Below are 25396 nucleotides of genomic sequence, written 5' to 3' on the forward strand. Positions count from 1 at the left end.
CATAATAAACAATTTTTTTAATGATGCTTGCTTCTCAACGTCTAAAGCAGGCCTCCTTCCTAAAAAGGTCTGTGTTTCTTTCTTTGCCAGTACTAACCCGTCCGTGTAACTGAAAATAACAAGTTTTTCATTCTGCCCGATTTAAGATCTCAAAGGTCCACACTATTTAAAGGTTAATTTCACACTTATTTTGGCTGAAAGAGCTGTCCAAGGAAGGGGCATCAGGCTGAAAACTGAAAATGGGGGGGGGGGGGAGAACCATAGCATGTTTTGTTGGGACAGGAAGAAACTACTTTGGGCTAGCCCACGGGTTGGCAACCTATGGCTCTGGAGCCAGATGCAGCTCTTCTGCGGCTCCGTTTGCAGACACTTGAGCTTCCCTTCTCTCTGTGTGTGTATGTGTGTGTAACTCATGCTGTTCTCTGAGAAGTTGACAAGCTTATTGGGCGGGCAGGGCTCCTGCCTTTGCTGCGTCTCCACAGGAAGCAGCAGCTCTCAAGGGCAGGAGAGCCAGCCCAGTAAGAATGTGTGTCAGCATGAAGCCAGCTCGCCAGATGATCGAAGAGGGAGAGACAGATGGGGGGAGAGAAAGAGGGAGAACTCATGCACAGCAGCCTCTATTTCTTTTCAATTAAACTTCAATCAAGTTCCCCTCCCCACTCGCTCCAAGTTTTTCTCTGGGAAACAGGTCCAAGTGGCTCTTTTGAGTGTTTAAGGTGGCCGACAACCCCTGGGCTAGCCAGTCTAAAGATGGAAATTATTTTCCTAACTGCTTTGAATCCCAAAAGTGCTTTGAATCCCAAAAGTGCTTTTTCAAGAGGCAACTGGCCTTTTTCCTTCTCATTCAAGGAGCTTCTTCAGTTCTAACTGGTGGAGAATGGGAAAAATTATATTTCTTCCAGTCATCTGGTTGTTAGCACTGAGCCATTCAGGCCACTTGCAGTTTTTATATGCCCTGGGGGGGGGGGGGGTGTGTCACCAGAATAGTGCAAATAGGGATGAAACCCTTCAGCAGTTCCAAGATTCCACATCCATTTGCACTATTCAGGAAAAACAAAATCTAGTTGGCTTTTGAAAAAAGCACCTTTGGGACAACCATGACTTGGATAATTGGGAATCTCCACAAACGCTCTTGCTTAGAATGCATTGTGGTTTAAACTAAAGAATTTAAGGCACACCCTTAAGATAATGCAGTTACTTTCCATACTTATTCATAATCATAATTATTCAGTTGAAATTTGGCAATTTGGGAGATTAAGGGACCTCTGCATTTCTGTCAAGCATTTGACAGAAGCATTAGGAGACCCAACCCAGCAAGGGAAGAGGAAAATGTTTTGTCTTTGACCTTCAAAGCACTTGCACGCTGTGTTGTGATTCAGGGTCAGCCTGTGGGTTCGGCAGTTGGGTCGGATGACTCAGAGGAGGAGGAGGAGGGGGTGTTGAAGAGCTTGCTGAGGGGGTTGGACAGCTTGATGAGAGCCCTCAGCCAGGCCCCTCACCTGGTCAGCGTGGATGAAGATGACCCACAGCTGGCCCTGTTCAAGGACACCCGATGCAGGAGTAAACAGAGGAAGGCAATGGGACTCCTCGGAAGGAGGCAGAGAGAAGCCACGCCCTGAACTGTATTTAAGGGGGAATGCGTGGGAGGGCTGGTTTGCTGAAGGCAACCGCTTGAAAAGCTCCTGTTTCTTGGTTTGTGTCTTGTTCTATTTGTTTTTGTAGCAATAAATTTGGCAGGCGTAATTCCAGCCTGCCTTCTTGTAAAAGGGGTTGTCCCTGCCTTTTCTGCAGGGCCGGTAGCAGGCTGGTACAGAACACGCTTCAAGGCTAGCAACTTAACCTTTGGGTTCATCAGGGCAAATAGAGTTACCAGGATGTATAATGGTCTTTCTGTACTATGAAAAAGTAGAAAAACTGTCTGGACTGTAGGCTTATTAGAAAGTTTAAAGAACTTTTTCAAATTTTTTATTCTTAGATAATCAAATAAGGATCAAAATAAGTTTACCTGCCACAAGAGAATTGGCTTATAAATGATGTACAATAGTCATTTCACAAGAAAATAGTAACAACTGGCACTAAAGAACTTCCAAAGATTACTGCAATGATTTTTCATTTTACTTTTATTCAGCATGCACTGAAACATTGCAAGATTTTGATGCATTATAACTATTAAAAATCACTGCCAGACTAAGTAGCATCTATTTCCAACGTTGGATGATTCCTACTGTTTGGAACTTTAGTCCCAACAACACTTGCTTGTCACCAGGTGTTGCTCTTGGATTTTTGTAACTGCTGCACAGAGAAACAGCTCCCATCCCTTTTTTCCCTGCAGCATTTGAGCAGTTTAGGGATTCTCTCTGCCTGTGCAAAAACACTGCACAATCAACACAGGTAGTTCTTGAGGTCCAACTGCAAGGGACCCTGCCTATTGAGGTCGCACGTTGTGGCAGTCATTAGGTGAACAGTGCCACTTAACCACCCCTCCACACTACAATGAGATGTTAAATGAACAGGGGGGTTATTAAACAGAACCTGGGGTGCCTCCTGGTTGGGGGAGGTCTTTGGAGACTTGCCTGCCTGGGTGTCAGACCTGCCACAACTTAAACCCTCTAAACAGAAACCATCCGTGGCTCCATTTCTTGAGAAAGGTATTAAGAGAATTTGCACTGAATTTGCATTTCTCCTTTGTCACCATTTCCATGACTCAGAACTTTGTCAACTTCCACAGTGGTTCAGTTGAGTGACATTAAGCCCACCTGCAAAAAAAAAGGATACCAGATTAATAGAATAGCTTTTCACCATTATTTGGCTCTTCCTAACAGAAGCAGTGGGCTGGTTGGGCAGGGCTGTCGGTGCCAGGTGAATGGAAAAGACATTCTCTAGACCCTTGAAAACAGGGACGCGGTGGCTCAGTGAGCTTGTCGATTAGAAGGTTGGCAGTTTGGCGGGTCGAATCCCGAGTGCCACGTAACAGAGTGAGCGCCTGTTACTCGTTCCCAGCTTCTGCCAACCTAGCAGTTTGAAAGCATGTAAAAATGCAAGTAGAAAAATAGGGACCACTCCGGTGGGAAGGTAACACCGTTCCGTGAGCATTTGGCGTCTAGTCATGCCGGCCACATGACCACGGAGACGTCCTTGGACAAGCAATGGCTCTTCGGCTTTGAAATGGAGATGAGCACCGGCCCCTAGAGTTGGAAACAACTAGCACGCATGTGCGGGGGAAACGTTACCTTTTTACCCCCTTGAAAATAGGACTTGGGGCCTCTTTTGCAGGAACAAAAAAGGGTCTTATTTTCAGGGAAGCACAGTAGCAAATAGTCTTCTTTAGTAAACAGAAAGCCTTTAAACTTTTCCAACATCTTAGTGATGTATTAGACTGGAAACAATGCTATTTTTATCGGTCATAAAAAAGTCAATATTACCTGTGCTGCAATACCTGTCCTCTTCTGATTCAATCTGCTTCTAAAAAGAAAAAGAAAAAACATGAGTGCCATTGATTTTCTAAACCAGCAATCACAAAATTATAAATACTCCAGAGGAGTTGGGCCAAACTGGAGCCTATAAACTGAAGACTTGCCCAACTGGGAGGCCCCAGTTTTAGGAACTGTTCCAAAATAAAATCCTTTCCCCCCCATCTCAACTCAGACCCAATACCCCCATTATACGAACACCAAGCCTCAGTTCATGCCTAAAATCACCAACTGCAAGCAGTTTTCATATGAGGTGTCAGAGAAGTATAGAGTTCATCATTGGCTGGTATTTAGGTTAGAAAAATTCTTGATCTTACAAACAAGAAAAACTCACCTTTCCTGTCTCCTCATTTTGATCTTTGATATGTTGTTAGCCCACAAGAAACATACCTGAAAAAGGTAAATCTTATTTGTACAGAAAAAGGTCAACCTAAATCAACCAAACCAAATCCTAAAAAAATCTTGAAATACAAAGCTTTCTGAATAAAGGTCCTCCCAGTTAACAGGATACAGGCAACAGTATGCCTGTGGCAAGACAATCTCTATATTAAGGGGCCCTAACTTGCATAAAGTTACACAATTTTTAAAGGGTAGAATGCTATGAAACTTTGCTCCCTAAAATCTTGGAATCAAATTTAACCTCTTTTAGGAGATAGTCACCCTGAATGCCCTGGGGATAGAAAAGTGACCTATTCAGTTAGTCCTAATCTTACAACTGTAGGAAGTCAGTACCACACCCCCCCCCCCCCAATGAAATATAGACACAGGAGAGAATATTTCACCTGAAGGAGAAATGGAGAAAATTTTAGGTAGAGTCCCAGTCTCCCTTCCTCAGGCAGAAACCTGAGGCCAGTCTTTAGAAATGGAAATTTAATACATTCAGAAAGACTGGCTGGGGCCACACTATTCATCAGCAAAACGCCTTCAGCCACAGTTCCCATAGAAGGCATTAGGAAAACAAAGACTCCTAAAATCTACGTTTCCCTAACCAGCTCCAAGGACAGAACAGGACCTCCAGGCCACAATGGGACTCAGGCAGCAATAATTAGAATACCTAAAGGGTACACAAAGCCCTAAAGGATGTATAAAAACCCACCTACTCCCAACTCCGTTTTGTCAGCTGTCTCATAACTACATGCTATTGTTGATTCTTCTCATCCATAAATAGCCCAAGCTGCTTCCATTTTATTTATTCCCTGCTTGGGACTGGAGGCTCCTCTTTCCCATCTTCCGGCTAAGAAGCTGAAACACAAAGCCAAGGGGTGTAAGGGAGGGGAGGAGGGCCTGTGCAAAGAGTCTGGGGAAAACCCAGGCAATTTCAGTTCAAGGCTCCAGGTGCTGACCAGGAGACTGGGAGTTGTAGTCCCACCTTAGGCATGAAAGCCAGCTGGGGGGGGGGGGGGGGAGGAGGGAAATAGGAAGGAGTATTAGCAACTCTACCTTCAATGCCACTGAATTGGGCAGGCTGGTCAATTTAAATAAAAAGGGCTATTAAAAAGGCAGCCAGGACAGCAGCAACACAAGGAGGGCTGTGTGATGCCTCAAGCAGAGAAGGTTGCTGGTTCTACTTGAGACAGCCAGAATAAACTCAAATGAATGGGATAAACAAATTACTTTATTCACAGGCATCATGTCAATAACTCACCGGTACAGCAAAGGTCCTTCGGGAATGTAAGGTTGCAATCTGGGCCCATCTCACTAGGTAAAAGAATGAACTTTTCCATCCTGTGAAAGTTACACGTTGAAAGGGAGCTTGTTATCACCCAGTCACATGGTTGGGGTTCATCCAGAGAGATAAGACAAAGACAGGAAGTCCTGCCATAAACTAGGAAACGCCACCCACTTAACTAAGCGTGATATTCGCTAAACAGCTATACAATTCCCATAAGCCATCTCTTGAGGAAATAACGTTTAACCCTGTAAATGCTACATGTTCTTACATACAATGCTGCTAAGGATGATGTATTAACCTTTAAACGCTAACAGTTCTTACTTCCTAAACTAGACATAAAATGGAGCAGCTAAATATATACTGGTCCAGCACAGGCTGCCTTTCTTTTTTTCGGGGCTCCTAGCTACGGCCTCCATTAGGCTTCTCCACCCGAGCCCGGAGGATGATGGCGGTTGGGGTTTCGGCAAATACCATCCCCCACCCCCGATGCTTTCGGTACTCCAGGCAGGCAGGGCAGCTCTTCAACCGGAGGCCAACCCCGGCGGGGCAGCCACGCCCAAAGGCCCATCTTCACAACCGGGGAACATAAATTTATTTATTTATTTATTGATGGGATTTATATCCCGCCCTATCTCCTGAAGGACTCAGGGCGGCTCACAATACAACATATAATAAGTACATAAATCAAGATAAAATGAAAATTGAGAACATCAGTGCAATAAAAATTAGAGAATTTTAAAATGAATTAAAAATACTAAATATAAATTAATTGAAATGCCTGTCAGTCTAGGTCAGCTTGGTGGAACAGGTGTGTTTTGAGGCCGCGGCGAAATGCAGGACACGAGCAGGAGGGCCAAAGAGGCGCCAACCTTACCGAAGGCTACCGCGGCATTCGAGCGCCTCGGGACAGAGGCCGGCGCAACGTCTCCCTCCGGCCACAAAGCCGCAGCAGCCCCCTCAGGCAGCCCCTCACCCGGGCGCAGCGAAGGAAGGAAAGAACCAAGAGCCCGCGCGTGCGCCTCTTATACTTCTTGTCGCCTCCCGATTGGCTGGCATTTGTGCGCGACCAGCCAATCCCATTGCTCCTTTTCTCTCCCCTTGGTAGCCAATGTAGTTTCCCGATCTTTCTCTTCTTTTTTTTAATCGGCCGCGTCCATTCGCCGTCCGCCTTATGACTTCCTCTTCGACCTCTTGAGGTCATTTGATTGGATGAGCCGACGCGACTCGGGAGCCGGAATTGGCCAGAAGCATTCTTCGAAATCCCTAAAGGCTGAGGAGAAGAGCTCCAATAACGCGAGATTTCGGAGCCGGAAGAGGCGGGCGAGTCTCCTGCGAAGCGGGCCCTGATGGGACTTGTAGGCAACACGCGGCTAACGGTACCCGGCTCTGTGTAATCGCTGCGCTACCAGGACTACGAATCCCGGCGACTCAGGAGGGGGCTGACGAAGCGGCACTTCCGGCCCGGCTGCTGAGAGGGGAGCGGACGAGGCGGCCGGCTGGGCGCTTTGCGACACTGGCGGGGGAAGCGGCGGAGAGGCGCCATGCGGGGGGCGGCCGAGCGCAGGCTGCCCCCGCCGCCCCCGCCGCCCACAGGTGAGCGGGAGGGAGCGCGGGACGGAGGCCGGAGGAGGAGGAGGCCGCCCCCGGCCCAGACCCTCCTCATGCCGTGACTCCAGCTCCCATCAGCCCCGTCAGCGCGGCCATTGCGGCGGGGGACGATGGGAGCTGCACAGCCCGAGGAGGGAGACCTCCCCGGCCTGTCACGGGGGTCCCTGCGGGGGGGTGGGCAGCGCCTCCCGCCCTCCCGAGCTCGGATTAACCTCCTGGACGGCGAGTCTCGCTTGGCTGGGAATTCTGGGGTTTGTAGTCCCAGCGTCTCCGGATTTGGGAAGTGGGGCACTTGCGGAAGGTCGGCTTACCCCAGTGCGCCCCCCACCCCAATACCTCTGTTCTACCTTTCGGCTGCTTTGCCCGTCAAGGACCAGCTTGAAAAGGAGAAGGTGGCTCTGATGCTCTTTGTCATCTGTCACCAGATTTGGTTAGAAGATTTGGTTAGAGCCTTGGTGGAGCAGTGGGCTAATGCCTCCTTAAGTAACACCAGCTGCCTGCAATTAGTGCAGGTTTGCATCCCACCAGGCTCAAGGTTGACTCAGCCTTCCATCCTTCCCAGGTAGGTAAAATGAGGACCCAGATGGTTGGGGGCAATTAAGCTGACTTTGTAATAATGCCGCTTGGGGTGTGTGTGAAAGCCCTAATAAGCAGGCATATACATAGAATGAAGGCTACTGCTAAGCTTGTAAGCCGCCCTGAGTCTTCGGAGAAGGGCGGGATATAAATGGAATTAAAATAAAAATAAAAAATTAAAAAATTATATAAATGTTATAAATGATTGAAAAAGTGTTGCTGGGAAGCTGTTAGGAAGCAGCCCTTTCAGCCCTCTCTGTGTTTGACCTGGTACGTTAGAAATAAATGGCCACTCAAGAATACCATTCTTACCCCTTCAGGTTCAGGGAAATGTGAACAGATTGATTTTTGACGTGGGATGCACATATTTGCCTCCATTCGAGGCTGAACTTTGGCTGTGTTCTGAATATCTAAAACAGGATCTGCCCCACACCCATTGTATCCCGAAGAGCTAGGGTTGCAACAGAGAAGGCCCAGCTTTTACACAAGCGGGACCATCAACAAGGCTTCTCTGAAAGATCTCAGACTACAGTACCAGATTGGACAGCATCGCCTTTCATTTCTTACATCTTTGTACCAGGTTCACTCCCTCCAGAATAAATAAAGGCTAGAATGACTCTAAAGGTCAGCTGAAGTAACATTCCATTAAGCAAAGTTGTTTCCTTCTCAAAGGTGAAGCAAACATTTAACACAAACGTGCCAGGTAAGTTTAGGTACAAAGTTCAAGAGGTTTTCTTGCTCCTCTGCTGTTGAGATGTAAGCAGAATAATGCTCTTCCACTCTTAGTGTATCCTGGAAGAAATGGATCCTTTAACAAGTCAACAGGGCACAAAGAACCTGGTGTAAATTACAATGTGTCTGCTTCAGACCCATTAACCGAAGACTCAGCCCTTTGGAAAAAGCTCTAATGTTGGGAAAGGAAAAAGGTGGATGGACTTGGTTACAGAGGTGATGAGTGCACCATTGGGAGATATGAAAGAACAGATTAAGGATAGATTGTCTTAAAGAAGATCACTTTTTTTAATGACCCTTGGGATGGGGCAACTGAGTGGAGCTGAGCATTTATTGGCCAAATGCCCTTCCTGATCCCTATGCGGAGTTCAGCGCAGATATTTTCTCTCGGCACCCTGATAGAGAAACATCTACTGTTGCCTAGGATGGAACTCTCAACTTTCTGAGTGGGAGGTGAGCGTCTTCACCTCTATATGGTCACTAAAAGTGGGAAATGACTTGATAGCATATAATTAATGTTAGCCTTTTTAAGTGCCAGGTGTGTGCTATGCGAATGTGGACTGCTGCTAGCTTTCAGGTGCTCTGCCAATTAAAGACATATTAAGCTTTCCATGATCTGTGGTTTGGGTACATGCACATATAAATCTAGGTGGTATAGGCATGTCCTTAAGACACAAAAATGGACATCTGAGCTAAACATATCAATGAGATGTATGCACCAATGTCAAAGATGTTGCTTGTGCCATTAACAAGTTATATGTTTGGAATAAACTGCAACAGGATAACAAAGTGCCTTTACCAATAATCACTTGGAGGGAGTGGGGTCAGCTTAATGATTCAGGGAAACAAGATATTTGGGCACTACCTTCAAGGAATGTATGAGCAGTGGCTTGGCCTTAGTAACTAAGCAGGTGGGGGCCTGGGCTTTGAAGATAGATCATTGGGGAATTCAAAAGTTTAAGGCTTGGCTAGGGAGCAGAAAACATTCTGAAAGAGGGCGTTGGTGAATAAGTTCTATGCTGTTGCCCTTTCAGCCTGGGTTTTTAAAATATTAAAATATTTTTAAGGATTTGGGCAGCTTATCTTCATTGCTGGTATTTAAATCCTTTGGTCCTGGGAGTAAATACTTTTGTAAAATAAATGTCAAGCTTGTATTTAAGAATCTAACGTTCCATGCCCCTTCTTTTAATCCAGGAAACTCCAAGGTTAAATCTTTTATTTATGTGTGAAAGTGCAAAGTTGATGTTTTAAGCATCATGTGTTGTTAAGATTATTATCCTAAGAGTCTCAAGTTGGCTCATTTTTTCTCATGGAGAATTAATACAAGAATTAAGGCACTCATTTTACTTTTTCCACTGAAACATGCAAAAAAGCAAAGCTGAACATTTTCGGCCCACTTAGGCATAGGGCATGCATAAAAAGATTACATGCTCAGGTGTGGTAAAAGTAATTCACCGTTCTTTGTATCTTGGTGGAATCACACGTGTGGTCTCTGTGCCTGTGTGCAGACCTGATGTACTTTCAGATGTTCTAACATTACAGTAAGATTTCCCTATCTATCTGCACCTCCGGAGTGCTGCTTGAATTTTGAAGGGAGTGGCTCTTCTGATTTTGCTCAATCCTTTTCCTGGCAGCTGTGCACAAAAGTCCTTCCCCTGCTGTTATCATTCTGTTTTCCTACCCATCCCTTACTTGCTTTTTTCATCTATCCTGTTCCTGCCTGTCTCCATCGCTCTTGTCTGTATAGTTTCAACTTCCTCATTCTCCTTCTGCATAAATGACTCCTCCAGAGATGGTTTCACTTCTTATTCCGGCAAGCCGATGCTTTCCCCAAACATACTGGAGAGTTAGTTCTTTGTGCAGCTTGTTCCTGTGTTACTGTGAGACAACAGAAGCAGCTTCTCAGATCCAGGTCTCAGCTTGATACTTTGATCATGTGCTTTCATCTTTTTGGAATGTTATAAAAATGGTGTAGGACTGGGTTTTGGGGGGTGGGTGGGTTTGCAGATGTTTTTTTTTCTGTGTTTCTGAATAAAACTCCTCTTTTGTTGTTACCAGAAGCAGCTTTTATGATGTTCCATTGTGGGACTAGATTATGAGTGCCAACAAGAATACCCGCTACAATCGTTTCTCCAGCAGTAACACTCCAGCAGTAACACTCCCAGAAAACACAAACGGGGTAAGACAGCGCAGCTTGACAGCCACCTTGACAGCCATCTTGACAGCCATCTCAGCCGGCAACCTGGAGTTTTCTCCAACTGCCCTCCTTGGCGTTCTTGTTTTCAACCCAGAAGGGATGGAATGTAACAGGTTGTCTCTCTCTGTTGCAGACAAGAATGGAAACTACTTTTGGGCCTACGTACTCTGCTGTGACCACCATCACCAAAGGTTGGGACTGAATAATTCTTGCTCTGTCTAATCTGTATAAAATTATAAGGTAGTTTACAGAATAAATAAATCTTGGCTTGCCGGTCCCCTCTGAAAATCCAATAATTCATTTGTCAGGTTAAAGCTGCAGTCTGAGTTCCATAAAATTCAGGGTTGAATTTCATAAAACCTAAATTCCCACTTCATGATCACCCAACATACGTAGGAACCAAAAATAGCTTGCTACTATGGCAAATAGTATCAGGCTACATGTAGAGTACTGAACAGTTCTTGGGATCATATTTAAGGATATCATTAATTACTATTTAAGGTCCATAGAATGACAAACATGATAGATCAGTTGAAAACTGTAGTTGATTTCTGGTAATAGGATTAGGGGGAAACATGGCTGTGATTGACAAATGCCTTGCCTAAAAGCATGGCAGTCAATAGATGTTGTCCAATTGTTTTCTGATGCTCCAGGTGACAGAACTAAAAACAATAGGTAGAATTGTAAGAGAAACAAATTTGAGTTAAGCATTAGAAGAAACTTCTGTTGATAAGAGCTTTGGAGTGGTGGAATGAGGTCCTTTCTCCGTGTTGTGTTTAGGACTCTGCAACATTTCTTATTTTATTTCAAAAACCTGCCACAGCTGCTTTAAGATGTTGCTTGCTCCCACTTCTTGCCAGCACTGATGAGGTTACCTAGTTTGGTAATGAAATGTCTGCAAGAAAACAACCACGCTCAGAGAACCCCAAGAACCCCACAGTTCTTGTATACATATGTGTATACATATGTGTATATAGTATGGTTAGGTGTGTGTCATGTATGTGTTCCACTTTGAGAGCGGGCAACTAAATTTCATTTTTGATGTGTGCCGTTGTGCCCACAGTAAAAAAATGACAAAGTTTATCTTCTTCAACCCTGAGCTACAAATATTCAATTCTGAGATGGTTACATTTTAAGTGATTGTTCAGTTTATAAAAACAAGCAAACATGAAGTTTATAATATGTAAATGAAGTAAATAAAATGCATAAATAATATATAGGGAGCAGAGGTTCAATTAGCTATTTATCTCTTAGCTAATTGATTCATTTCAATTCCTTCCTAGCCTTGTTTTTTTTTTTGATGTTTAGTGTTTTCTGACCATGGAAAATTTACTTTTGTTTTTGCTAAACTTTATTATGTAGTGATTTTCCACAGAGGTTTCACTATACAAACTTTGCGTGCTTTCTGTTGAGCCCAGACACTGCTTTTTGTTGGCATAAGAATTGGTTTTTAGAAGATAAATTTAGAATATAGGCCTAAATCAATACAGGGAGGGTAGAATTATTGATGGGAAAATCCATCTCTCCATTTCAAAGCTGTTTTTTTAAAAAAGTTCTGTTCCATCCTCAGCAAATTTGGAGGATGTGTGGAGTTTTATTAATTTGTTTTTTTATATATATGTTTTTCAAAGCGGCTCAGTGATTTAAGGGAATCTTACGTCGCAGAATGTCTCACCTCTCTCTCCTGATTCTCTTTTTAGCAGATGGAAGTAGTTCATACAAACAACATCGCCCGACACCCTCTTCCTCAAGTACCCTCCCCTACGCCTCCCGAGACGAGGATGACGGCATGGTAGGTGCTTTGAGGGGAACAGAGATGGCGAGGTTGGGAATGGAGTCGCTCTGCAGTTTCTCTGACTCAGTTTCATGTCACCAATTCCAGTCTGCTCTTTCGTTTTCTCTACATCTGTTGAGATTTCTCCCTTCATAGGATGCGCAATTAAATACAGGAATAAATCTATTTGAAAGTTCTGCTAAAGGTTCTCAAATCTCCCAGTTATTAACACTGCTTGTTGGCTTCGACTGAAGGTGTTTAGCAATCGCTCTGGATTGATGTGGGTTAAAATACATGTTGAGTTTGAGCTAACTGAGAAAACTGGCTTATTTAATATGGCTTCACTCCATAAATCTTTATTTGGCATTTTAAAATATTCTGCTATACTATCCTTGGAAATGTTGAAGGATAAATAATTTTTCGAAATGAAAAGGAATCGATGAATAGCTAAAATTTAAGAAAGAAAGCTCTACGGTGCCTTTCAACTGCCCTCTTGGTACATAAGCTCTCAGCATACATACAAACAACAAAGTGATATCATGATAAGATATCAAGAGGAGAAAGTAATAGAAAAGATGAGAAAGATAATAGTAGTACAGTAATACACCAGGGATCGGTTCCGTGGGGAGAGGTTTTTCCATGGACTGGAGGGGTGTAGTTTTGTGTGCTCCCTGCATCCCACGGAGGGGGTTCCTGGCCTGGATTCTGGCATGCCCGGACTGGTGCTGGTCCACCGACTGGAGATTGGGACTCCTGGCTTACAAGAATTGATACCATCCAGATTACTTTGGAACCACAAGGCCTTCCGGATCGCTTTTGTGATTTTGAAAGTGACCTGTAATGACCCAGCACTCAAGTCAAGAGGAGACTTCAAGTAAATTTCCAGGAAATGCCTTTTGCAGTGCGTGGGTGTAAATAAATCTCATCTGCGAGGAAGCATTCCTGAACTATCAGGCTAGTCCTACACTGCCTGGTTTAATCATTGTAAGAACAGCAATTCCAGAACAGCTACTTAACAATAAAATGAAAAAGGTGTTCCAAAGCAGGAAAACAGGTCTGGGACCTGTTAGCGTTTGTGTCAGAATGTTTTGGAACCATATCTCCGTTGTTTACGTTGATTACCAACAAGACAGTTGGTCCCTCCTCCTCCTCTTTGCACAAGCAGCCTATAACAACTCAATGGGGTTCACACCATTACCTGAGTGGCCACCGGCCAGGACTTTGTTTCTAGGCCGGAATTTCCCCAAGCATCAGCCCAGAACACATCACTAACCGGGAAGGGACCCAAGTTAACTGGCAAAGGTCTGGCTTTGCACTACTGTAATTCACCTGCCTTCTAGTCAACTATACCTTTCTCAGCAAATGGAGTAAAGGGATTGTTTTTACGTAGAAGCCCAAGTTGAGGCAGGCCCGCCGCTTTGTGCTTGTCTTGGAATGTCACCTGGGTGAGAAGCAGGAGAGCCTCTCTTGAGTTCATTGATAGGAGCTGCCTGCTGAAAGGCCCCTCCCTCCCCCCCCCCAGCAAAGAGTTGGCATGGTCTGAATTTTCCTTCTGCTCTTCCTTTGGGATGCTGCATCCTGGAGCCACGAAGAGGCCAGGACACCGACAACTCGGTTGTCTCTGCTGTCACTGATTAAAGTCTACGGAGATTCTCCAGGTCACGGTTGTCCCAAAGGTGCTTTTTTCAAAAGGCAACTGGACTTTCTCGGTTTTTCCTTGAGGGTGTTTCGCTTCTCATCCAAGGAGCTTCTTCAGCTCTGCCTGAATGGTGGAGAATGGAAGGATTTATATTCCTTTCAGTTATCTGCAAGGAATGATGACTGCAAGGAATATAAATCCTTCCACTCTCCACCATTCAGTCAGAACTGAAGAAGCTTCTTGGATGAGAAGCGAAACATCTTCAGGGGGAAAAGAAAGTCCACTGGCCTTTTGAAAAAGCACCTTCGGGGCAACCATTGGAAGAATCTGGCTGCCAGATCCCCCTATTTAAACTTGGCCTTTTGTGGCTGCTTCTCTGAGGTGCGACGTCATCGTTGCTCTTCTTTTCCTGGGTCAGTCCCGCGTTCGAACAGAGGCTGTAGGTCTCCCTTGGGCTGCCTGCCCTGGACGGGGACCTGAGAGGTGGCCGTTCCGCTGGCTGCTGCCTTGCTGAGCCAGTCCTGGAGAGCCCGCAGCCGGGGCAAGCTGGCTGATTGGTGGGCACGGTGCCCGGCTGACTCTTCCACCTCCAAACAGGAAGCCACAGAGCAGAACCCCGACTGAATTGAATAGGAGGAAGTCTCCAGCCATCTACGCAAAGCAAATTGGCAGAAGTGTGTTTGTGTGTGTGTGTGAGAGAGAGAAAGAGAGAGGCAGAGGCAGCCTAACCACAAGTGCTCTTAGGAACAGCAAAGGCCATGAGAGCGAAGCGTGGTAGGTTTTTGGTGAAGGATCATAGCCGGGAACCAGCATTTCTGGCCAGAAGCCTGGTTGAGCCTCAGAAAGTTCCATGTTGGGAAGGTGAGCTTTTTATGTATCCGCCTCAGAGGCAAAAGTCGGTCCGGAGGGCTTTGCAACCACCTGTCTGAGGTTTGTCAAGCTTTTACCAATGATTTAACGGTTAAGTGAAGTGCTGGTATTGTGCAAGAGGTGAAAGGATTTCCGAAGGATAAACTTTGCAGAGCTCTGTTAAAAGCAAAAGTAACTTCTTTGCAGGGCAAGTAAATGTGCTTTGCCTGCCACAGATGTATCAAGGCCTCCCTCAGCTTAACCTGCTGTTTATTTATTCTTTTAAAAAATGCAGAGCAGTTTGCAAAAGGAATTTGTTGTCTCACTGCTTCTTCGTGTGCTGCTTGGCCCGTCACAGGTGGAACAGCCACTTGGGAAAGAACTTGGCAGAAATGTGTTGAGAAAGGCTGCCATTAAAAAGCACCATAATGCTGGTTCTGAACACACAGGTTGTAAGTTGTTGATTGTGGCCGCTGTGCTCTTTTATAAGCTCCTGACTCATCTCTCTCTCCCTCTCCTCTCCAGCCGCCAATCACCCGTCGGTCTGACTCTGCCATCTCCGTTCGCTCGTTGCACTCGGAGTCCAACATGTCCTTGCGCTCAACATTCTCTCTCCATGAGGAAGAGGAGGAGCCAGTAGGTATTTGGGGGTTGGGGGGGCAGAGTTTCCCATAGTACGTGTAGCAGAACAAGTATATATGCAACTTTTGCTATTAACTATCAAAGTAGAAAGCTCTTTGTATTGCAGGAATTTCATTTTCTTTTCAGAAGGGAACCTCTTGTGACAGTTATTAAAACAATTAGCCTTCTGCCTCTTCCTCCCCCCCTCCCCCCCCAGCAACAGAATGCAAACATCCTAATAAAACCTTGCTGTGCTTCAAGGAAAAGCCCGGAGGAGCCTGAACCCAAGAGAGTTGAGGCTCCCTGAAACAGCAGCGGATGATTTTCCTATCCAAGGCATCCTTGGTCCATATTAAGCCCGTGGTTTTAGCTGCCCCCCCCCTTGCAAGCATGTAGCGCTGCAGCCTGAAAGGACTCTGAGGAAGGAAGTCTCTGGGTCTCGAGTTGCAGCCAAATTGGTCTTGCTTTTCACGGTCCTTGTTCAGCTTATGGGTTGCTGTTGGTCTTATTGGCTGTAATCGTAGGTGAAATTAAAAGGACCACAAGTTTGCCCATCTCTGGTGTAAAGGAAGTGGTTGTCTATTTCTGGCACAATTCTTTTCACCATAAATGGTTTGCCACAACTCCCAACCACTGCATAAAATCTACTCTGTCCCTGTTTAGAATTTACTGCCCATGGCCCCTGTTCAACTTTTCTGTCTCAGTCATGATGCACGCATGCAGTTCAGTTCTGGCTATTGTAACTCTGGGCCTTTGGAAGTTTGCAAAAATCCCTCTCTTTTTTTGGGGGGGGGGGAAAGCTGTATGCTGTTTAACAAAATAAAGTTCCAAAGCTCTCCCCAAAATTTGGCATAGCTGTGTGACCTACATTTATCACATTTCCCGTCCCCAGTTAACTCTTGGCTCTCCCAAAAATTAAAAGTGTTCTCTTTCCTGCCATCAAAAAAATGTTACAGGTGGTCCTTCACGTATGACCACAATTGAGCCCAAAATTTCTGTTGCTAAATGAAACATTTGTTAAGTGAGTTTTGCCTCATTTTACAACTCTACTTGCCATAGTCGTTAATTGAATGACTGCAGTTGTTAAGTTAGTAACATGGTTGTTAAGTGACTTCCCCATTGACTTTGCTTGCCAGAAAATCACATGTCCCTGGGACACGTGGGTCAGTTGCCAGTTTAGATCACGTGACCATGGGTATGCTGCGTCGGTTTTAAGCAGCATACCCATAACTCACTTTTCTTCTGTGCCGTCGTAACTTTGAACGGTCACTAAAATGAACTGTTGTAAGCCAAGGCCTACCTATATTTACCCTAGGCAGAGGCTGCCTTTTTGTGAGCGTGTTGTGTACCTAGATTGATGACCTTGTGGGAGGGAGGGGGGTTATCCTGAGCCTGCAGCCCATGGCATAAGTCAGAGGTCTCCAAACCTGGCAGTTTTAAGACTTTTGAACTGCAACTCCTAGAATTCCCCTGCCAGCTAGGAAGTTGAAGTCTACAAGCCTTGAAAGCTGGCAAGTTTGGAGTCCGCCCTGATGTAAATACAGGCAGGCGGCTGTTTCGGATCCTGCAAACAGAGATGCCCCTCCCCACCCCCTTCTAAAGAGGATCCTTGCTTTCATCCTGGGAGCTGCCTAGAGTTAGTGAGAAGTCTTAAGAAAATAAATAAAATCCTCTCTTCTCTTCCCTGATTGTGCAAGGAGGAGGGAGACATTTTGGTATCTGGACTAATTCACACTAGATGGCAGCAGAAAGATACAGAGGACACAATTCTTCCATGCCTTCTGGTTGTTATCTGTATTTTTTCAAATGAAAGGTTTTGCATGGGCCCTAGAGAGTTCTGCTTACACCCCTGCCCAGCCCCGGCAAAACCCACTTAACAACCGTCTCACTCAGCAACGGAATGTTTGGGCTGAGTTGTGTTTGTAAGTCAAGGCCTACCTGTGATTTTTGTCTTCCAGACTCCCTGGCCTGGCAGAGCATTGCTGCATTTGAGCAAAGGGAGGCGGTCTTTCATTTTCCCGTTTATGTTCTGGTTGGTTGCAGGAGCCTCTGGTGTTTGCTGAGCAGCCTTCCGTGAAGCTCTGTTGCCAGTTGTGTTGCAGTGTGTTTAAAGATCCCGTGATCACAACCTGTGGGGTAAGGAGCCGAACCAGACTGCAGTTTCAATCATATGGAGAAGGCAGTTGGGATCCTGAACTGAAGCCTCTTGGGTAACTTGGCCGTCCAGTCCAACCTCCTGCTCGGTGCAGTAATCCAAATTAATGCACCTTTGTTTGATCAGCTCTAGAACCTTCCCAGAATAGAATGGAGTGGAGTGGAGTGGAGTGGAGTGGAGTGGAGTGGAATGGAATGGAATGGAATGGAATAGAATAGAATAGAATAGAATAGAATAGAATAGAATAGAATAGAATAGGTGGAGTGGAATAGGAATAATAGGAATAAAGAATAGAATAGAATAGAAATTTTATTGTCACTTTAAATGTACACTAATCAGCATACATTAAAATGAAATTTCATTACATTCAGCTCTAAAAAAAAAGGTGCCATGCATATACAAACACACATACGACACAGAAAAGGTTAGACCGACTAGCCTGAATTTCCCTCCCCTCCCCCCCATGGAGCCTTTCTGCCAGTCTCAGTCCTTCCCTTCCCTTCTACTTGTCCTGATCCCCTGGAGGGGACGGAGGCAAGACAGGACTTGCCTTTTCTTTGGCTGCCCTTTTCTCCCCCACTGGATCCTTTGCACTGGATCCTTTCCAGCCTCTCCTTTGGTAGGAACTTCAACCCACAATACAATGGAACCTGCCGGTCATGGTCGTGACTCATAATGGGTGTAAAGCAGTGACTCAATCCCTGTGCTCGTTAGACAGACAGCACAGTCATTAAAGTAAAATAATGATTCGCTATTGGTGCGGTTTTACATGGCATTGTGTCCGACCTTCGGCCGCTCTTTGGATCGGCACTCTCCATGGCCCTCTGTCCCACACTGTCTCCTTCAGATCCGCCATGGTCATCCCAGGGTCATCCTGTAGTGTCCAGCCAGCCGGTCCTGGGGTGGCTCCTTTTTCTGCTGATCACTCCCAGCATGATTGACTTTTTGAGTGAATCAGTTCTTGTGATGTGACCAAAGTATGACAGCCTCTGTTTAGCTAGCAATCTTGGCTTCAAGGGATTATTTTTGGTGAGGTTCGCTCTAGGACTTCTTTATTACTTTTGCAGTCCATGAGATGTGTCATAGTCGACTCCAGGACCACCGTTCAAAAGCATCCTCCCTTCTCCTGCCTGCCTTTTTCAGAGTCCCAGGTTTCGCAGCCGTAAGGAGCAGTTGGAAAAATTATTGCGTTAGCTAATCTCCATTTGGTTGCGAGACAGATGTCTTTATTCTTCCAGTTGTTATTCATGCCAGATTTTGCACTTCTTCCAAGTCCTATGCGCCTTGCTGGATATTTGTAAAAATAAAGACGGGATAAAAATAAGAATAAATCAATGCGGCCTGATTCCCCAGTGCCCAAAGAGTAGTCACATGAAGGGGAGACTGTCAGAGCTTCAAATTTGGGTCATAAATACCCTCCCAAGCAGATCGTTCAGAACCTCAAATGGTTGCCAAGCGATGAAAGTGATTTAGTCTGTATCTGTTGTGATTCATTGTCAGCCTGTGGGTTCAGCAGTTGGGTCGGACGATTCAGAGGAGGAGGAGGAGGAGGAGGAGGGGTTTGGAGAGCCTGCAGAGGACAGTTCTGAGGCATCGCAGAGCTCTCAGCCAGGCCCCTCCCATCTGGTTACTACTCAGACCCAGCTGTGTGAGCCTGACAGCTTGGATGAAGATGACCCACAGCTGGCCCTGTTCAAGGACGCCCGACGCAGGAGGCAGTCAATCAGGAGTAAACAGAGGAAGGCAATGGGGCACCTCGGAAGGAGGCAAAGAGAAGCCACGCCTTGAAACTGTTTAAAAGGGAAATGTGTGGGAGGGCTGGTTTCTGAAGGCAACCGTTTGAGCAGCTTCTGTTTTAGTGGTTCGTATTTTGTTTGCTCTGTTTTGGATCTGTTTTGTGTAAATAAATTTGGTGGGCATACTTCCAGCCTCTTGCCTTTTGTAAAGGGGTTGTCCCTGGCTTTTCTGCAGGGCCGGTAGTAGGCTGGAACAGAACAGTATCCAAAATGGTCTTCTGCAACCTGGAAGCTCCTGGTAATGGTTCTGCTGGCCCTGCTTGCTCAGGGTTCTGTGTGTTTGGAATCCGAGCCATTAACATGATGAGGGAAGGTGTCGGGACCGTCCCAACTAGATCATTTAGAAAAGAACAGCCTTTGAGTGCCTCATTAGTGAAAGGAATAACTTTACTAAAGGCAAGTGGTTACAAGCCAGGTAAAAGCCAGATCTGAGGTTTCTGTGCAAAACCTGCCCAGTTACTTCCCCCTTTTGCAGCCCCTCACCCCACCCCACGTTATCTGTTTAGTACCCAGTGAGATTCAAACAAATTTTTTAGGTAAGAGTTCTGATTCTTGCCTGGATCGGGGATGCTCCACATTCCATTCCCCAGCTTGTGGCCTTGGGGTCAGCTGGCCGATGTCTCTGCAAGCAGTCAATGTAATTTCAGTCTCTGGCCTTCCCCCCCCCTCTATGTGTTGGTTCCCCTTCTCACTCCCCCCCCCCACCGCCTCCCCCCAGGGATTCATGGCGTCAGCAAGGCAGGGTGTTGGTGGAGCAAGTTGACAGCCCTGACAAAGGGTTTGGACACGCATAGCATCCAAACCCTGGCCATTGTGGTTTCCTGAATGGGTTAACGGCCCGTGGATAGGCCCAACCGAGTCCAACCAGGCAGAACCCCCTTTCTGTTGGGCAGTTCCCTCACGATCCTTCCAGCCGGTTGCTTTGACTTATGTTTTGGGGAATGTGGGAGTGGAAATTGGGAGCAGGGCCCGGCTTGCTTTCTGCTCAGCTGCGGACAGTTTTGGCCTCGTTGGTGAGAGTGTTTTCCTGAATGGGTAGAGTAGGAAAGGGAAGTGAGCAGATGGGGAGGAATTATCCTTCAGCTGGGGCTGCAGAGCCCCCTCCTCCTCCTCCCCTCCCCAGTAGAGGAGAGTAAGGCCAGCGTTCAGCAAAACACTCGTAGCCAACTCGTTTTGGCAGCCCGAAGAAGGTGGACCAGCTGGTTGTGCTCGGTTTATCCCGGAGAATCTAGGGCGTGAAGGTCTGTGTCTCCTTGGTTCTGCTTGGCTGCCCAGACTTCACTCCTTCCAGCTGTGGCTTATGGTCGCCTGGTTGTGTGGTCCTTTTAGAGAGTGTTCCTGGCTGCCTTGACTGCCACAGAAGCACTTCCTTGTCACTAAGACAAAACCCGAAAGGAGGATGGCGTGAACCGAAATCCTATTTCAGCGATGTGGGAAAAATTCCTGAATTAATTGGGAAGAAAGAGTTCCAAATAGTATCACTTTAAGAGCTCAATAGCATCCACAGCCGCTGAGCTCGGTAAATCATTGTGCATTTCTGAAAATAAGCACTTCACCAGAAAAAAAATGGGTGCCTCGTTAGCGCGGGAGACCCTTAATCTTGAGTCACGGATGTGCCGACTCTTCTGCTGCCAGGAGTGGAGCAGCTGGCCCAGAAAGCCCTCCTGAGAACGGGCCTTGGTCGTTTGCCATCTCTCCTAAACTGTCCTATGGCTTTTCTCTGACTCCTGGTAACAAAAATAGTTGTAGATGATCAGTAGGAGTGCAGTTAAAACAGAACAATAGTTTGGTAAACATCTTGAGGCAAGCACAAAAAATTGTAACACAGCTTTTCGGTCTAACTTCTTCCTTCCCCTCTCTGATGTGTTTGCACTCCTTGCCCTATTCCTCACAGTAGGACAGCAAGTTGCAGCAAATCACGTCCTAAATCTGAGTTTCACTAGGCCAGCCCAGTAGGGTTGCTTTCCCCATTTAATGCTTCACTGCACAGCCCTTGTGCCAGGAAAGCTCCAGGCCTCACCTGACAATTTCTGGAAGAGGTTAAAAGGCACCAGGAGCGGTATTTGACTTATGACCACAATGGAATCACTGCAGTGGTTATGCTAGCAACATGGCTGTTAAGTGAATCTGGCTTCCCCATTGACTTTGCTTGTCAGAAGGTTGCAAAAAGGGATCACTTGAACCCGGGGCACTGCGACCATCATCAATGTGAACAGGTTGCCAAGCAGCCGGATTTTGATCATGTGACCAAAGCTGCAATGGTTGTAAATGTGAAAAAGGGTCATACGTCACTTTTTTCAGTGCCATTGTAACTTTGAACGGTCACTAAATGAACCGTCGTAAGTCGAGGACTTGCCTGCACATTTCTAGTGATGGATACTATATATCCCATAGTTCTTAATATGAAAGTTGAGATCCATCTTCCTCTGCTGTTGAATTTTAAGCTTTTCTACACTTCATTCCTCTGCAAGAGTTTGAAATAGACTGATGGTTCAGATGCTGTAAGTTAACACACGCAAAGTGCAAAATTTTAAGTCCTAAACGAAACAAGGCTTTCAGTAAAATGCAGGTGAATGGCATCTGTCTGGAAGAAGAGATGTAATGGTCACAGGAAAGGGAAATGTATCACCTTTTATAGTCCAGAATGCCGCCATCTGATAAAAGAAAATTTTTTCAAGGTCAGGTTTTATTTATTTATTTATTTATTTATTTTATTTTATTTTTGTCAGAGATCTTTTATTTCCAGATAATGAATTTATTTTTTTAAAACTTTGCTGGGTTGCATGTGAGGAAGAATGATGCAGTTTGTCTGTTTTGCTTTCTTAGAGTTGAGTTGGACATATGGAGGATGATTGCAGGCTCCAGATTTGTCCACAAAGATCTGCAGAAAAGTAGCCAATCCACCAGTTTTAGGTCCTGGAGCAAACTGGATTAAAAGGACTGGGTCTCTAGGTAGCAGATGCAGCCCAGCAGAACACATGGTGGTGGAGACGGGTGTTATGTGATACACACCCCATTTCTTACAGTCTTGTGTTCTTTTTCTTCACAGCACACATTTTGCAGGAGATGTGCCTTAACCTCTGGTAGGTAATTACGGTCCTTTTGAATATTATGTTTGGGATTACAGGTAGTCCTCAATTTACGACCTGAATTGAGGCCATCATTTCTGTTGTTGAGGCAGTTATTATGTGAGTTTTGCCCCATTTTACGACCTTTCTTGCCACAGTTCTTAAGTGAATTGCTGCAGTTGTTAGTAACACGGTTGTTAAGTGAATCTGGCTCCCCCTTGGACTTTGTTTGACAGAAGGTCGCAAAAGGGGATCACATGACCCCAAGATACTGTAACCGTCATAAATACGAGTCAGTTGCCAAGTGTCTGAATTTTGATCACGTGACCCTGGGGATGCTGCAAGGGTTGTAAGTGTGAAAAATGGTCACAAGTCACTTCAATGCCGTTGTAGCTTTGAATGGTCACTGAATAAACCGTTGTAAGTCGAGGACTACCTGTACTGTTGAAACATGCAGGCTTTCTTCCATTTTTGCTTATCCTTTGCTTCTTGGTCAAAAGGGAATTTAAAAAATGGCACCTAGGGTTTCCCTGTTGCTTGGACTCTAGTACTTTTTAGAGCCCCTGAGAAATTTCACTCTGCTACCTACTTTTGCCAAGTGCAGCTCTGGATATTTCCTTGAGGTGACTACCAAGTTCAGAGTAGTGAATTCTGGTAGATCAGGGCTGTACCACTTTGGCAAGGCACGCAGTTGCGAGGGCAATGTTGCAGGTAGATGGGGTTTAGATTTTCCAAATTTCTGATCTCCCCTTGTTTCATTGAGCCTATTTTAATGTCTCCTCTACCATGTTTCTGTGTTTCCTGTCTGAAACCGTGGTTGAAAGATAGTCCAGGGGATTGCAGGAAAGTCACCTGAGAGAGCCACAGAACGAGTGGTGTTTTTGAGGAATGGCCTCTCTGAGATAATATACATAAAGATATGTGAGTTATTTAACTGATGAAATGTATGCCAATCAGTTGGTGAATTTACAAATTCATGCTTTTGAGGAAGTTATTTATGTTTAAGCGGACAACAGCTTTACTTAGAAATTGGATTCAAATGTTCCCTTGGAGTGTTTTAAAGTGGCTAGCCGTACTGGATCCCAGCTCGGGACGGTGTCTGAATGGTCTTCACCGAGGGTTTCTCCTTGCAGAGAAGTGCCCGGTGGACAATGCCAAACTGACGGTGGTGGTCAACAACATTGCAGTGGCCGAACAAATTGGGGAGCTCTTCATTCACTGCAAGTACGGCTGCCGGTCCAGCACGAGTGGCAAGACTTCAGCCTTTGAGGTGGACCCCCATGGGTGCCCCTTCACCATTAAACTGAGTGCCAGGAAGTAAGTTCCCGTGATCGCTGGCTTGTTTGGGAATGGCTGTTGCTTTGAATTCAGCAGGGTGCCATTCTCCCTCCCACTGCCCCTTCCCATATTTTGGACAGCACAATCAAGGATGGGCTGTGGAGAGATTTGGGTGGAGACGTGACCTGGGATTAGTGCTGCGGACCAAGGGAAGACTTTTTTCTAAGAAATCTAAGCGTCACAGTTCCGATAGATGAAACCATTTAAAAGAACTTCAACGCAAAGATTTCTTCCTTAAAGAACACTTTATTTAGGAAGCAAAATATCGGCACTTACAAGACGAAAGTTTTCTCCCCCCCCCTACAAAGTAACAAATTGTAATTCCCACCCAAGAAAGGCTGTCATAAATCACAATCACCAATTATACTAAAACGCAGGCTCTCCTCCCAACCTTTCAGCCTGCCAAAACTTTTTCTAGCATTGACCTTGATTCTCACACAGCTGCAATTGTTATGGTTAACTGAAACAACTCATGCATTTCCCCCTCCCCCCACTCCATCTAAAAAATACCAAACAACATAGAGGAAACAGCGAAGGCAAAAGGTAAAATGGCTACCGTTTTTCAGTTGTCACAGCGCTGACACTAAGCTGGAAGAGGAATGGCCAAAAGTAGCCCTTTGGGTGGTTTTCAAGGGTAGAGATGGGAGGAGGAGCCCCCCCCCCCCCAAACTGCTCCCTTGTCTTAAAACTACCTTAGATAATTGCACAACGCTCTGAAAAGCACAGCTGAAATTCAGCCATTTTGCAACTGCCTTTTGATGGTCAAAGATCAAGTTGTTGGGAAGGGTCCTAAATGGAGCTTTTCCCGGGTTGCTGCATAGGATGCAACAACAGCTGGACCTCTCTGTAGAGATGTTTCAGGCCCTTTTGTTGCAGAGCTAGCAGAACTGCTATAAATACTTTAGCGACTTAATGAAACCTTTCCAGCTCAGATCGTTTGTTCAGCTAAGCCACAGCTCTGTTTCCGTAGCCAGAGCTCATAAGATTACAAAAGCTGGATGGTTATAGCCCAGCATCATGGAACAATAGAGTTCCCATCTTATCAATTTTCATTTTGGTAAAAATGTGGCTTTCGTGTTTCACCCTGCCTACAAAGACATCCATTTTGTGTGAGCGCACTCCAAGGCGTTTGTAAAATCTCACCAACTCAAATATTGGTACTAGACTTCATGGCAAATCTGTGGAAATGGCCCGCTGCCCTCAAGTTGCCTAAAGAGGGAGATGTCCAGAGGACCTCCCTGAAGTCACTCCAGAAAAATATCTGGTCCCTTTGTCAGAGAATAGTAATCCATTGAAGGTGTGTGTGTGTGTGTGAGAGAGAGAGAGAGAGAGAGAGAGAGTCATTTTCTGACATTCCCCCTTTTATGTCTAGGGACCATGAAGGCAGCTGTGACTACCGGCCAGTGCGCTGCCCCAACAATCCCAATTGCCCTCCGTTGCTCAAGATGAACCTGGAGGCACATCTGAAGGAGTGTGAGCACATCAAGTGCCCTCACTCCAAATATGGGTAAGCAGGGATCCACGAGTCTTGCCTTAGAAGAAGCGCTTTTTTGCCCATCCCAGGGCCTTGCCCTGTGACCCAGTGCTGGGTCCCCTCAATGCTTGGCTGTATCTAGTCTCAGGAACCGCTTGCTCCCTCAAATCAGAAGCCAGTTTTGTTGTAATAATAAATATGAGAATTGTCCGTTTGTTTAATGTCTTCCATTCTCTGTCTAAATGTATGCAGTTCAGCAGCTGCAGTCAATGAGAAGGGAAGCATTGCCAGGGGACTTAAACGCAAGGCAGCTCCCGAGAGAGCAAGCTCATTGAACAAGTGAAAAGGAAAGCAAAAGAGGATTTTGGCTTGGATGTCTGGCAGGGAAGGGCCTGGGGAGACTTCCAGGCAGCACGGTCAGTCAGGG

At 45.7% G+C, this 25396-nt stretch overlaps 1 protein-coding gene and 1 long non-coding RNA gene across 4 annotated transcripts in view; one reads left to right on the forward strand and one right to left on the reverse strand.

Annotated features, from left to right (window-relative positions):
- Positions 1–2102: 2102 nt before the first annotated feature.
- LOC310646259 lies at positions 2103–6174 on the reverse strand. The gene is made up of 4 exons (XR_014493657.1): positions 6017–6174; positions 5116–5195; positions 3423–3462; positions 2103–2756 (listed from the first exon to the last, which is right to left on the reverse strand). It is a non-coding gene; the product is annotated as an uncharacterized lncRNA (long non-coding RNA).
- A 390-nt stretch (positions 6175–6564) lies between these two features.
- TRAF7 (TNF receptor associated factor 7) overlaps positions 6565–25396 on the forward strand; it is a 38317-nt gene continuing 19485 nt past the window's right edge. The window contains exons 1-10 of one of the 3 annotated variants that reach the window (XM_083373151.1): positions 6670–6735; positions 7907–8511; positions 10117–10237; positions 10389–10446; positions 11956–12047; positions 15043–15153; positions 17182–17274; positions 22139–22172; positions 23291–23474; positions 24868–25002. In XM_083373151.1, the coding sequence (XP_083229277.1) occupies positions 10154–10237; positions 10389–10446; positions 11956–12047; positions 15043–15153; positions 17182–17274; positions 22139–22172; positions 23291–23474; positions 24868–25002 (791 nt within the window). In that variant the 5' untranslated portion in view covers positions 6670–6735; positions 7907–8511; positions 10117–10153. Of the gene's footprint in view, positions 6736–7906; positions 8512–10116; positions 10238–10388; positions 10447–11955; positions 12048–14310; positions 14530–15042; positions 15154–17181; positions 17275–22138; positions 22173–23290; positions 23475–24867; positions 25003–25396 lie in introns of those variants that run through there. The other 2 variants (XM_083373150.1, XM_083373152.1) reach the window with 2 other exon arrangements.

Source organism: Vipera ursinii, assembly GCF_947247035.1.
Source record: "Vipera ursinii genome assembly, chromosome: 13".
In the NCBI taxonomy this organism is placed as follows: Eukaryota; Metazoa; Chordata; class Lepidosauria; order Squamata; family Viperidae; genus Vipera; species Vipera ursinii.